The 13,176-nt window shown below is 30.9% G+C and overlaps 1 protein-coding gene across 4 annotated transcripts; it reads left to right on the top strand.

The window, feature by feature from the left end:
- The first annotated feature begins 393 nt into the window (after positions 1-393).
- LOC130662822 (uncharacterized) lies at positions 394-11,287 on the top strand. 4 transcript variants are annotated; one of them, XM_057461762.1, is made up of 26 exons: positions 394-619; positions 2,167-2,273; positions 2,731-2,795; positions 2,947-3,055; positions 3,433-3,598; positions 4,543-4,735; positions 4,821-4,850; positions 4,929-4,952; positions 5,149-5,195; positions 5,305-5,389; positions 5,534-5,582; positions 5,662-5,765; positions 6,065-6,148; positions 6,261-6,354; positions 6,446-6,517; positions 6,597-6,653; positions 6,723-6,971; positions 7,054-7,134; positions 7,292-7,375; positions 7,505-7,552; positions 7,642-8,524; positions 8,764-10,006; positions 10,106-10,174; positions 10,508-10,543; positions 10,632-10,817; positions 11,011-11,287. In XM_057461762.1, exons 3-25 carry the CDS (start codon positions 2,775-2,777, stop codon positions 10,719-10,721), a joined length of 3,918 nt encoding a protein of 1,305 aa, XP_057317745.1. In that variant the 5' UTR covers positions 394-619; positions 2,167-2,273; positions 2,731-2,774; the 3' UTR covers positions 10,722-10,817; positions 11,011-11,287. The 4 variants fall into 4 exon arrangements, with proteins under 4 accessions (XP_057317745.1, XP_057317747.1, XP_057317746.1 ...); XM_057461764.1 differs by lacking the exons at positions 394-619; positions 2,167-2,273 and having other exon boundaries at positions 2,375-2,795; positions 6,723-6,884; XM_057461763.1 differs by lacking the exons at positions 394-619; positions 2,167-2,273 and having other exon boundaries at positions 2,377-2,795; positions 6,735-6,971.
- The last annotated feature ends 1,889 nt before the right edge of the window (positions 11,288-13,176 follow it).

The following is a 13,176-nucleotide window of genomic DNA, read 5'->3' as shown; positions in this document are numbered from 1 at the left end:
CACGAAGAGGAATAGTACAACCAAACTAATGTCCCATTATTAGCTTTATAATAACATTATAATTTGCCTTAACTGGAAAAAAGCAATCGAATTGTGAATTGAACTTATCGTAAAAAATAACGAACCAAATCATAGACCTTAAAATATTAAAATCGCATTTCTCCAAGAATGTCAAGCTGACTTTTTGCAAACAAACAAGGCTCGTCGTTGCAGCAGCTGCGCAGATAATGAGATTTTATAATTTAAAGATAAGGCTTAATTTTTTGATATTCCAATGTTCAAATAATTCTAGGATGTAAACTATAATGGCACGTCCCTTTTTGATGGATTTTTGTTTTTAACAAAAGGAAACAAAGCTTTTTTTGGACCCTCAAATCCCCAAATTGCAGAATAATACAACCCCCGATTTAATAACCATTATTGGTATACGTACCAAGTTACCCAGTACACTAACAACTTAAAAGAGAGACTTCTGACAATCGGCCATCTTGGAGCGCCATAAAAAACAAACAGACGAGGGGACAGGACTACTCTGTGGTTTTATTGATGGTGTTTACTGCTCTTTAGACCTAAAAACTATTAATCAAGGAATTTTTCATTACCTTTTGATTACTGAAAGGTATTTGTATAATTTTGACAATGTTTTAACTTTAAGATTTCATATTGTAGTTAGCTGGTGTAGCTAGCTAGCAAAAGACACTAGCTAGTAGCTGGATATTTTTTGGAATTTGTTATAGCTAGCTAGCTACACTTGTTTTTATTCTGCTTTAGGCAAGTGGATAGCTGAAGCTAACACCATGTCTTCTGCCAGCTACATTTAGCATGCTGCAAGATTATAGACATCTTAGCTAGCAAGCACGAACAATTGCTGAATTTCTTAAATTGAGGAGCATTCTCATGTAATAAAACTTGCATAAACATTATACACAGCTAGCTAGCACTAGTGACCTAATTATGTTTAGTTATACAACTTGTCTGTTGTTGGTTTAGCTAACTACTGCTATAGTTTTGATAAGGACACAGATTGAGTGTAAAGGCTAAAATACACAGTAAGTTTAAACAGATCGTTTAAAGGTATATAAGATAAAAAAACTTACCGTGTAAACAGCAAAGATGTTTTAACTTTTTTCTGTTTATGTTTAAATTGTTTAGACTAAAGATTTGAGCATATTTGTTCAATTTCTAATCATAACGGGTTTTTTTCTTTCAACATTTACCCTGCTGATGCTATAACAATACCTGCAACGTGTTTTTCCTTGGTATTCATTGTGAAAAGAGAGTTTTTTTAAAAAACTTATACATTTTATCTTAGCGTGTAGACAGGTATATTACCTGCAACGAAACAAGTTTTTTCTTACAACTAAACGGTCCGTTTAAACTTACCGTGTATTTTAGCCTTAAGAACTGGCTAAACATAAAGTTGTTGTTGTGCTGTCATTATGATGCAAGCTCTATCACTTTATGGTTCTCTCAATACACTGCCCTCTCGAATAAGCGCCCACCCTAAATGTCAAAATTTTAAGCGTCCGGGGCACTTAATTGAGCATTTATGGTATGTAACTTTGGTTTCTAGTTGACCAACTGGCTACTTATTATTTGACTACAATATTTTATATCAAACAAGATAATGCATTTATTATATTTTGAAAAAGATCAACCATTTTTTATGTTTGCAATTCATTAGCAGCTATTAGGATTTTAAAGTAAATATCAACATGCTATGATTAGGTTGAAATAAAAATGATCTTTCAGGCGAAAAACCTTAATTATTCTTTCCTTATAAATTTTTTTCTGCATTTTTAGTGTTTTTTGCTAAATTTCGACTTAAAAGCCTCAAATCTCCCAAAAAGCAATCTGATATTACATATAGATATACACTTTTAAGGCAGTTAATATATAATGTATATAATCTTTTAGGGACTTTATTGTTTTTTTTTATTTTTATATATATATATATTTTTTCCCATCAAAATATTTTTTTTAAAAATATTCATAATGTCTTCTTATCAAATGTTGCTATATTTTTTCAATTTCTGATGTTTTGTAATTATAATTTTTATTTCTATTATTTTAACCTCTTGGGTCTTTTTATCACAAAGCCTTTCAATAGAGCTTATGATTTTATTTTAATCCCATGGGTCATTTTGTCACAAATCTTTATTATAGAACAGCTGTTGAAATTCATTGAAGGAAATATGATATTAATATTGAGTTATATATCCTAAAAATTCACATTGGAGTGCATCGTGCATTGGAGAGTTGATATCAATAAGGTATAGGTACTTATAAAATATAGTATGTATGTGTCACAAAAACATATGTTTACAATTAATTGAATCTGGAATATTTGGAAACTTTTTTAATTGTGATTATGAATTTTTTTTGAATTGTGTTTTCCTTATAAGAACATGGAATTTAGTTTGAATATTCTTCTTATTACATTGCAGCCAAATTAAACTTTTTAAATCTACTCACATGTAATTGATATATAATAACATGTATTGTTAAAAAGATGGTTAATCATATACTAAGTTTCAAGACATCATTTTCGCTTATGTTTAAATAATCATCGAGGATACTTGGCAAAGGAAGACATGGATTCCTATGTTTCATATAGTTATTACTAACCAGGATCTGAATTAATACATCCAAAGTTTAATAGTTTGTTATTGAAATTTATTTTTCAGAATTTTAACTGAAATATTGTTTTAACCAAATTTTCTATTTTAGTTAATAAAGTAATATATAAAACAGAATCTGTTAAATTTGTCAAAATGACAGAGCAAACAATAAATGTAAGTATACATCAGCGCTTATTTTAACATTGATACTTGCTCAATCTTTCAGGGTATGCTTAACAAATTAATAAAACGAACTGATGCCATCATGTATATAATGCTACTTTAAGTTTTATGTTTGTATTTTTGTTTGTATTTTTGTGTTTAGACTCGGTCAAAGAAACCTAATTTAAGCCAAAAGGATATTGCATTAAAGTACTGTAAATTAGGTGTTGACCAAAATGGGTTCATTAAGAAGTGGATTCATATCGATATTGGTATAAATATTTTAAATTTGTTCAAGAAAGTAGAACATAAATTACACATATTTTTTTTAAGAAACTATAGTTTAAGAATGTTGAGGCTGATAATTTTCTAAAAATTAAGAACATAAGAACATACTTTGGCTAATTCCCTTCATAGATTGAAATCAAAATAATGTGAATTATTAGAATTACTAAGAAATAATTGTTTCTGAACAGTTTTTTTACTAATATTTTTACACTAACTTCAACACGATCTTTTCCTTCCAATTCTATAAAACCTTAATCGCCAGTCATACATCTGATCATATATATTTCCCAATTTTGTGAAGAACATAAAACAATATATTAACATTTTATCAACAGAAAATTAAACTATTACTCTTTTATAGGTTATGGTGTTTTTACTGAGCGTCCTTTCAAAAAGGGAGATTTTTTGCTTGAGTATGCTGGCACTTTTATGTCATATGAAGATGGTGAAAGGCAGTTTGAGGAAAAGAAAACTGGAGACTCATTTTTCTACTTCTTCCATGGAAACGAGAAAAATGATTGGCACTGGTAAGTTTTCGTTCTAGATACAACATGGCTGTTCATTTAATAAAATGAAACTTACTGCTAATGAAAAGGTTTCTCAAATTACGTTTGACAATTTTCTCTTTGGTGTAAGTTGCTTTAAACATAATCAAAATTCCAAGGGAAATTAAAAAAATCCTTGTATAAATTAAAATAAAATAAATGTTTAATTTCAAGAATTTTTTATGTTTGCAATTCATTAGCAGCTATTAGGATTTTAAAGTAAATATCAACATACTATGATTAGGTTGAAATAAAAATGATCTTTCAGGCGAAAAACCTTAATTATTCTTTCCTTATAAATTTTTTTCTGCATTTTTAGTGTTTTTTGCTAAATTTCGACTTAAAAGCCTCAAATCTCCCAAAAAGCAATCTGATATTACATATAGATATACACTATATGTAATATCTTTGGTGTAAGTTGCTTTAAACATAATCAAAATTCCAAGGGAAATTAAAAAAATCCTTGTATAAATTAAAATAAAATAAATGTTTAATTTCAAGAATTATGGTTTTTTGTCATATTGGCTCCTTCAATTCTTTGTTTCAATAGTTGTTCGCATTTTTTTGTTTATTGTGCCTACACCCTTTTTTTCTTATGTGCCCATCTTTCTAATTTCCTTTTCCCTGTGCATTATGTGACACAGTTTTATGGAAATTTTAGAATAGTATTATTGTATTATATATTAATAAATTTTCATTTGTATTTTTAATTTATAGGGAGAAGAACCATATTTTTATATGGAACCCGATTTGATGTTAAATAAATAAATAAATAAATAAATAAATAAATAAATAAATAAATAAATTTCTGGATTAATTGTGGTCAATGTAGTTATGATTCCATGTGAAATTCAAGTTATAATGCATATGACACATAAATTCTTGCTATTTTCTTATTTTACATTTTATGTGCATTTTCTTTTTAGTATTGATGGATCAACTTCTAACCAAAATGGAAAATTTGTAAATGACTCACTACATGGAAATTCTGTTATGAGAAAGATTAATTGTAGCAAAAGCGATATTAGACTCTGCTTATTTGCATCAAAAGATATATTGGAAGGAACGGAATTAAGGTATAATTATGGAGACGATGAAGATATCTGGTGGAGGAAAGAGGTATGTACTGTAACATCACAATGATAGTTAATCGTCTCATGTTATTCTCAAGCATTACAGTAAACTTCAAAATATTTTCATTCAGGGTTCATTCAACAAACCACTTAATATTCAAGTAAGTTGATGTTCTGGTGAAATTTATTGCTAATACCATTTCTTAACCTGTTTTTTGTATACAATGTTCTTTTTTTAGGCGATTGAAAATAATTCATGTGAAGTAAGTATTTCTAATAAACTAAGATAGTTATTAGTTTCGATTTATCCAGCTTACCAACAATTTGTGTTTCATTTTTGTTTATGGTTTGGTTAGAAATTATTATCTTAGGAATTTTTCTATTAAGGAATCGGGAAATAAACTTTTAAAGTTTTTTTGAATAAGTATTTTATATTTTTTTATATTAACTTTATTGAAGATGGAGTCGAATGATGAATTAGATGTATTTCACTGGACTAAATACAAGTAAGTATTTTTTTTATTTATTTAACATATGTATCTGAAGGTGCTTTTTTAACAAAAATAAATTTTATTATTATTTAATGGATTTTAATGATAAGCAAACTTCTCTTAGGGACCTTCAATCCGTACCATGTGAAGTAGTAAAAGTTCTGGTTGAAAAGTGTGAAGAAACATTAAAGGGAATATTTACTGGAAAGGTAATGAACTTATGATTTTTACTTACTTGTGTAGTATTCCATGAATAGAATTTTGTATGAAATTTTAAAAGAAGAAATAAAAGTTGATACATAACAAAGGAAGTTACATTATTAGATTAATACACAATAACGAACATTTTTCAGGAATGGCGAAAACGATGTGATATTTACAAACAAAGAGGCCGAGCTAGAGGTAATGTAGTTTAGGTTATGTATTTTTTGAAAGTGAAAAATAAAGGTTTGTATTAAAAAGTTCTTTTTTAAATGTTTAGAATCTCTTACAAATGATGTTCGTTTTGGTGCATTTACAAAAGAGCAAATTGATGTGATTGTAAAAACTTTGTTGAAGATTTTTTGTCCAAATAACAGTACAAAGGTAATTAATTTCTCCTCTTTGTAAAAAAACTTAGGATTCCACAGGATCAAGACAGTCCTGCAATCTAAAAAACGTCTTGAAAAGTCCTGGGAATTCCTGAATTTTTTTAAAATTAATTATAAAGATGTTAAAGATTTTAATCCCTTCAATTTTCGTTTATCTTTTTGGGGTGAATTGGTAAAAGTTTACTATTGTAAAATTTAGAAAACATGCCTATTGGTGAAAAATTCCCTTTTAAGTCCTAAGTAATTTGTCTGGAAAGCTCATTTGGTCAATTTACCAAGTTACTTTTATTCTAGAACTTTGATTTCGTGTTTAAAGTTCTTTTGCCAGAGACCGTGACACTTATATACAGTCGTGTAAATGAGATATCAGTGGAAGAGGTATGTTTGACACTATTTGAAACGTCACTTTATTTATTCAACTCTGTGGTAGGAAAAAGTGGTATTACATTGAAAATTGATTAAGCTTGCTATTATATTTTGTATTTTTAAGGCTGAAGAACAAGTTAGCAATGTTGGAATTTCTGTCTTAAAGGAAGGTAGTGATTCCGATGATGGATCAAATAAAGAAAGTAAAGAACATTCAGGTACACGAAGTCGTTTATTATAGAACGAAAAAACGATGGAAACGTTAAAATGAATTTTAATTTAATTTATATCAATCTACTTCTTTTGTAGAAAACGAGTTTAGTCATGATGTTAACTGTTATCCTCCAACAGATGATGATGATGTTTCTCCCAAAGGAAAAAGTACGGTTGCATGATTTAGCATTTTGAAAGTATCTTTGTTATGTACATTATTCCAAAACTGGTTCAAACGTTTTTCTAGGTATTCTACAAAAGCGTTTAAAGGCAGAAATATTTATAGCTAAAAAGGAGAGAAAAGGTATGTATAGTCTATCTCATGGGTAGAAGTAATTTAGAACACATGATTATTGCACTTGTAACATTTTAGATTTTTGTCTAGAAAAAGACGGAGACAGTATTGGCGTAAGCACGAAAAAACAAAATAATGGCGAATATTATCATTCTGCTTTTGAAGAAGAGAATAATGAAGAGGAAGAAGAAGAAGAAAAGAAAGAAGATATGAACTTAAAAAACAAAACTGGGTTTGAAGGTAACAAAAGGACTAAATTAAAATGCCTAAAGCAGGATGGACGGAAGAAAAAGGTCACTGCAAAAAAAAGGTTAAAAAACAAAAAAGGTATATTACCTCAAACCTCAGGTATATTAGCAATGGACTCTGTTTGGTTCATTGTTCTTATTTCTTATTAACATTTTTAAAGTTCCAGAAATGCCGTCTACTAAAAGAAGGGCAATCTCAGCCAAGGAAGTATGGAAAATTGTCAACGAAAGAAATCGTCAAGGTATTAAACAGTATAAGTATACGTTAACTTTTAATAACATTCCAGCATTTTCATACTTATACAAAATATTGCTCGAAATATTGCTTAAAAACCTGACAAATTATTTAAAAAAATCAGAAGTTGATTTCGTATGTGCTATAAATTATATTGTTTTTAGACGATTGGTTTGACACAACTGGAAAAAGCGATGACAATGAGTCCAACACACCAGAGTCAGATCTAGAAGAAAACGTTCATGCCAGTATATAAAATTCTTTTGTTTAAATTATCAGTACCAATTTGCTTACTTGTATATCAGTAATGTTCTCCTTTGTTTTATTAAGTTTTGTGACACAAAAATTACATTTTTTTAAATGATTTTTTCCTTTAGTTGTCCATACCCTCTCAAAGAAAGAGAAAAGAAAAAAGAAAGAATCAGGTGAGTAAGAATACTAAATAATGATGTCAGTACGTCACTGCCAGTTGCCTGCAATTAAATTTCGGATTTTTAAATTTCTTTTTTTTCAGATGAGATCATGGAATTGAAGAAAAGTATGGAGGTCATGAGGAAGCGCTTAGAAAAAGCAGAAAAAGCAGCCGAGAGAGAATATACGTACGTAGAAGGTGATAATGAAAATGATGATGACGATGTTGATATGTCTGTACAGAAAAGTGAAAATACAAGTGAAGAGATAAGGAAAACACATAAGATCTTAAGCCATGGGAAGATTCTTGCTAACAAGAGAAAAGCGGAAAGAAAAAGGAAAAAGATGTTAGCCTGTGTGAACAAGTATGTCGGGCCTCCCGGTACTATAAAAGAGCGCAAAACTGGCGTTATTGACTACAGAAAAGTATATGACATTAAATGCCCGGTTTGTTCAGTTGTATCTAGCAGACTCTACCAGCATTTAATGCTTCAACACAAATTTTCGGATAGGGAAGCAAAACTAAAAGAGTCAGAAGTCAGGGTGATGTTTCTTTGGTCAAAAAAGGAAAAGCATGGTATCCCAAAACCGTTGCCTTGCGCAATCTGTGGAGTTTGGCACCTGCGTCTTCGTACCCACCTGAAAAGGAAACACAAATTTGAAGGATCAAAAATCACAGAAATTTTAGAAACTGCGCGAAAAGAAAATTGGGCTAACGAAGGATGTTTGGAAAATAAAGCCAAACTAGTCAAGACAGCCAATCAAAAGGCGAAAAAACGTACGAAATGTAATAGAGAAGAATTGATTAATACTGGGAGAACGATCAAGTATCTGCCAGATAATGCGAAGGAAGTAAATGCATCTAACAAAGCAGATTGGGATATTGAAGGAGATAACTTTCTCATGTATTATGAAACCGGAGAGGAGTTGCTAGAAGCTTTTAAAAGTGAAGTGAAAAAGAAGAAAGGAGCTGTTAAGGCAAAGAGGTAAGACAAATCCTTCTTATTGATATACATGTTCTATCGTTATCCTAACCCTAGTAGATCGTGGTTACGAACCTGAAATCCTTACAAATAAGACATCATTTATAGGATTTTCTAGCTCCAAACTTTATTGAACTTTTCCAAAACTTTTTCAATTTTTTTTATCGTGGAACTCTTTAAAACTGAACCCACACTAGAATTTTTCTGTTTGGTAAATTTAAAAATGATTCATTTTATCTTAGGTACAGACAGCATCTGGAGTACATATGGACTATTATCGATCCCAACATGGCAGTGATACCAGCCAGTGCATTTGCAAATTGCTTGCTTGTTGAAGATAAATACCACGATCCAACTTACCGCTTGATTGGTAAAGGAGGAAATGAGGCTTCCACTCTAAGGGTTAGATATGTCGCTTTGAGAGCATTTATTAGATTTTTACGTCGTCGCCATGTCTATGGAGGCATTACCCGTGATCAAATGACAGCTTTGTCGGAATATATCGATGAATGGAACGCTGATTTTACTGAATCCATTGCCCAGCGTAAAACTGACATTAGACGAATTAAGATTAAACGCTTAATGACTCCTACCCATATGATTAAATATGGCCGATCAAATTTTGTGCAGGGTCTTGTGAAAAGTATTGAAAGGGTCGCTAAGTCTGAGAAACCTACAAAACGGTTTTGTCAGCAGGTTAGAGACTATCTGATTACTAACTTGTGCATAATGAATGGGTTGAGATCATCAAACCTGATAGAACTCAGGGTTTCGGATGTCCAGGAAGCGCACACTAGCGAAGAATATCCTGGATACATGGTGTTTACTAATTCCCGTTATAAAACATCCACAATATATGGTGAAAAGGTCATTGTCTTGCCTAAAAACGTGTTTGAACATCTTAAATACTATGTCAAAGAAATAAGGCCTGTTTTGAATCCCACAACAAATACTTATTTATTCATTTCATCAGATACAAATCAACTGTCGCACGCTACAATTGGCAGTAGCCTGACGTCATCTTTCAAAAATGCGGCGGTATTTGGCAAACACGAATATGATAGAGTAAGTCCTACTCGAATAAGATGTGCATGCGCAACATTCGGGTGTAAGGTTGATGGAATTGACAGTGGTTATTTTGCAAAGCACTTTATGAAAAATAAAGAGGATACCACAAATATCCATTACAATTTGTATTCAAATCATAGAGAGGCATTAAAACTTGCTATGATGATGGGTAATACATTTGAAGTTGGTGGAGTTACGCAAACGTTAAAAAAAGAAGATGTTGAAAAAATTACATCTGCAATCTTAAAGAATGAAAAAGTTATGCCCTGTAAAGATGATGTTATCGAGTGGGTAAGCAAAAACAATAGCCTGGAACCAAAGGAATTGTCAGATTTTATGGATATTTTGGAAGAGCTGGAAGGGGAGACCAATAGAATTGATCTTTTCTACAATAAAAATGGAGGAAATGTAAAGAAAGTAAGTTGATCCATTATTTGCTTTGTTTTTCTTCATTATAAGGAAATCATGATATAAAAATGATTGCGTTTTTAAACTTAAAATGACTTTTTTTTACAGAAGGATGCTAAAAAGTCTATTGCTGTTCCGAAGACAACACTTAAAACGTATCCAAAGCGAAAACAAAAGGTGCTACACTTTTTTGCTCTATAAGAAAGACGAGTATCACGCCATATAGATCAGTCAAATTCTTTAACGTAATTCTGGATCGAAGTTTGGTTTTGCATACTTTTACCTTTTACAAGGAAACGGTAGATCCATTAAGGCGGTTTTTCACTTAAAACGAAATTGATTAATTGATTTATGAATGTCATAAGTAGGATTGTTTTGATTTATTTATTTATTTAATATTTTTGTTCAAGTAATCTTTAAACAGTTTGCCTTTAGTTACATGCCTTGTACATTTTACTAGAGGTTGCCAAATTTCAAATTTCACAATTTCTTTACTTCATTTTATTTTAGCCACCTAAAGGGAGTTGTTTAGTATTACAGCATCAGGTACTATTTATTTTATAAAAACATGACACGTTTTCTGTTTTATTCCTTCATGTGTGATATTTTAGGGATTCTTTTTGTTAAATTTTAGTATGGTGAAGACTCTATCGGAAGCAATTCGAGCAATAATGATGACTCGAGTGAAGAGGATGACAATTCTATTTGCGAATTCTCTGCTTAAAGTTTAAATGAAATTTCTGACGAGAACTTGCAAACAATGTCAGAAGTTGATGACTGTGAAGTGGAGAACCATCCTTTAAAAGATAGTTTGGACGAGGTAATTTCAGGAATAGTTTTCTCAATCGACACTTTCCGAATAAATTTTGATGTACCGCAGTTTTTTTAACGTCCTTACAAAAAATTTGAATACACCTTAAATTTTAATAATTTGTAAAAAAAAATCCTTTTGTTTTAAATACTTAAGGAATTAATGCCGCCGTATTATATATAATGACTTTTTATTATTGTAGAAAATTGCGAAATATGAAACAGTAAAGAAAAACGACCTTGTGAAAGGAAGAAAGCACTGCAGGACCATGTTTCTCGGTCTTACGTATGTATGTGAAGAATTAATGAAACGCAAAGATTATGATAACGTGTCAAAAACGAAAACATTTACAGTAAACGAAGTAAAAAGATGCATTAGCAAAAACGAAAAAATGAAAGAAGCGTGCAAAGGAAAAGACGCCGACTACTGGAAATATTTAGTTTTAAATATGCGTGAGAAATACCAAAGAGCTATGAAAAGGGAAGAATACTGCAAATGTCGTCAGTGGTTAAATGAAGCAAAGGACATGATGAATCACTGGAATACTTAGTGCCGTTTTGTCATTATTATGTGGCACAAACCGTGATGCATTCATCAAGCGCCCCACTCGTAATATCGACTCCCTAATATACGCTTTTCCTTAATATGTCCATTTGTTTAGGTTTTTGGCGCCCCACTCAAAATATTACCTCCCTAAAACAATTGCACCAAGATATATATTTATCTATTTCACTTTTTGATTAAAGTAAAAACAGAAGTCAATAGTTTAAAGTTATATAAAGAGCCCTGGCGCTTAATCGATGCATTACGGAGCGAGTAGAAAACTTTTAGCTACGTAACTTTCCATCGTTGACATATATGCATGAGAAACAATGTCATTTCGCTTTTATTTTTTTTATTAAGCGTCTCTCTTTCACAAGCTGATCGGATGGCTTACTTGTTGCTTGTTGACCATCAACTTGAGAATATCAAATTCACGCGTTAGCTTGCAGAGTTAATTCACAAATCGAAATCAAACTTAGGTGTTATCAGTTTTTTGTATACATATTATTTGCATAACTTTTAGAGATATGTATCGGAAATATGTTGAAATTCCGATCAATTTTCATTTATGTATTTCTTTTTAGTTTTAAAGATAACATTTTTTGACATCTTTAATTTTGTAACTTTATTAAGATTAAAAATATATTTATCTTATCAAGTCTAACAACCTTTTGTTTGTTACATCGGTTCTGTTAGGCAGTCAAAATTTTGCGTTTTTTAAAACTAGCGAAATTAGCAATAGTGTATTTAGATTCTTAATCGAAATTTTCTACCACGACAATACCTTTTTCCGTCTATTTTGACTGGTTGATAAGGGTTACACCAAATCAGGAAGTGGTGTGAATTATCTTTGGGAATTCATTGAAATGCACCTTTTTTATAAGAACAAATTATATAAGAACATAGGGCTTCACAGGTACAAAACTTTGGAACATGTTAACAATATTTTTCATCTTTGTCAATACCGAGAAGTACTGAAATGCTCCTTTAAACGAAAAAAATGACAAAATAAGAGAAAAATTAAGAAGAATTTAAAAGCATTTTGAGACAAATTAAAAAAGTTATAAACATTCGTAGGCTTCCTTCAAGTTGCATGTTTTTACAAAAAGCGTGTAGTAGACGCGAAATATGCAATTTGAAAAGTAGTTGACAATTCTTTTTTTATTCTCCGCGATTTGCAAAAACTAATCTTTTTTAGCTGCAATTAATTCCGTGAAAATTGTCAAAAATAGCAAAATACTTCACCGCGAAAAAGCTGCTTTCTATGTAGAAAAAAACAAAATGCGGAAAAATACAACCGCAATTCAGAATAATACAACCAAAAAACATGGAACAACCAATTACAGAATAGTACAACCATTTGCAGAATAGCACAACCAAAAAAATCGCGTCGCAGAATGATACAACCATTTTCAGAATAGTACATCCGCCGTAATAATAATAATAATAATAATGTAATAATAATAATAATAATAATGTAATAATAATAATAATAACAATAGTGTAATAATAATGTAATACGCGGTACATTAAGACTGGAAGGACTAGAGCGCTGGTCACATGCTTAGGAATGTGGAAGCACGTGCTTTCTATGCAGGGCCCTTGTGAGGCAACAAGAGACCGTATTACATTCTTTGAAAGCCCGTACATGCTCTTGGTGGTGTTCCAAGAGCCTTGCGCTAAGAAAAATGACTTACAAAGAATCAGTGCATTGAAACTGAAAGAACTAAGAGCCTGGCGCAAAGGAAAATTACTTGGCACCTCGCAGTCCATTGATACTGAAAGGACTAGAGCGATGACCACCTAGCGCTTGATCTATTCCAAC

This window comes from Hydractinia symbiolongicarpus, chromosome 10 (assembly GCF_029227915.1).
Source record: "Hydractinia symbiolongicarpus strain clone_291-10 chromosome 10, HSymV2.1, whole genome shotgun sequence".
NCBI lineage: Eukaryota > Metazoa > Cnidaria > Hydrozoa > Anthoathecata > Hydractiniidae > Hydractinia > Hydractinia symbiolongicarpus.
Note: the sequence above shows the minus strand (reverse complement) of the source record. Positions and strands in the feature narration are given on the sequence as shown.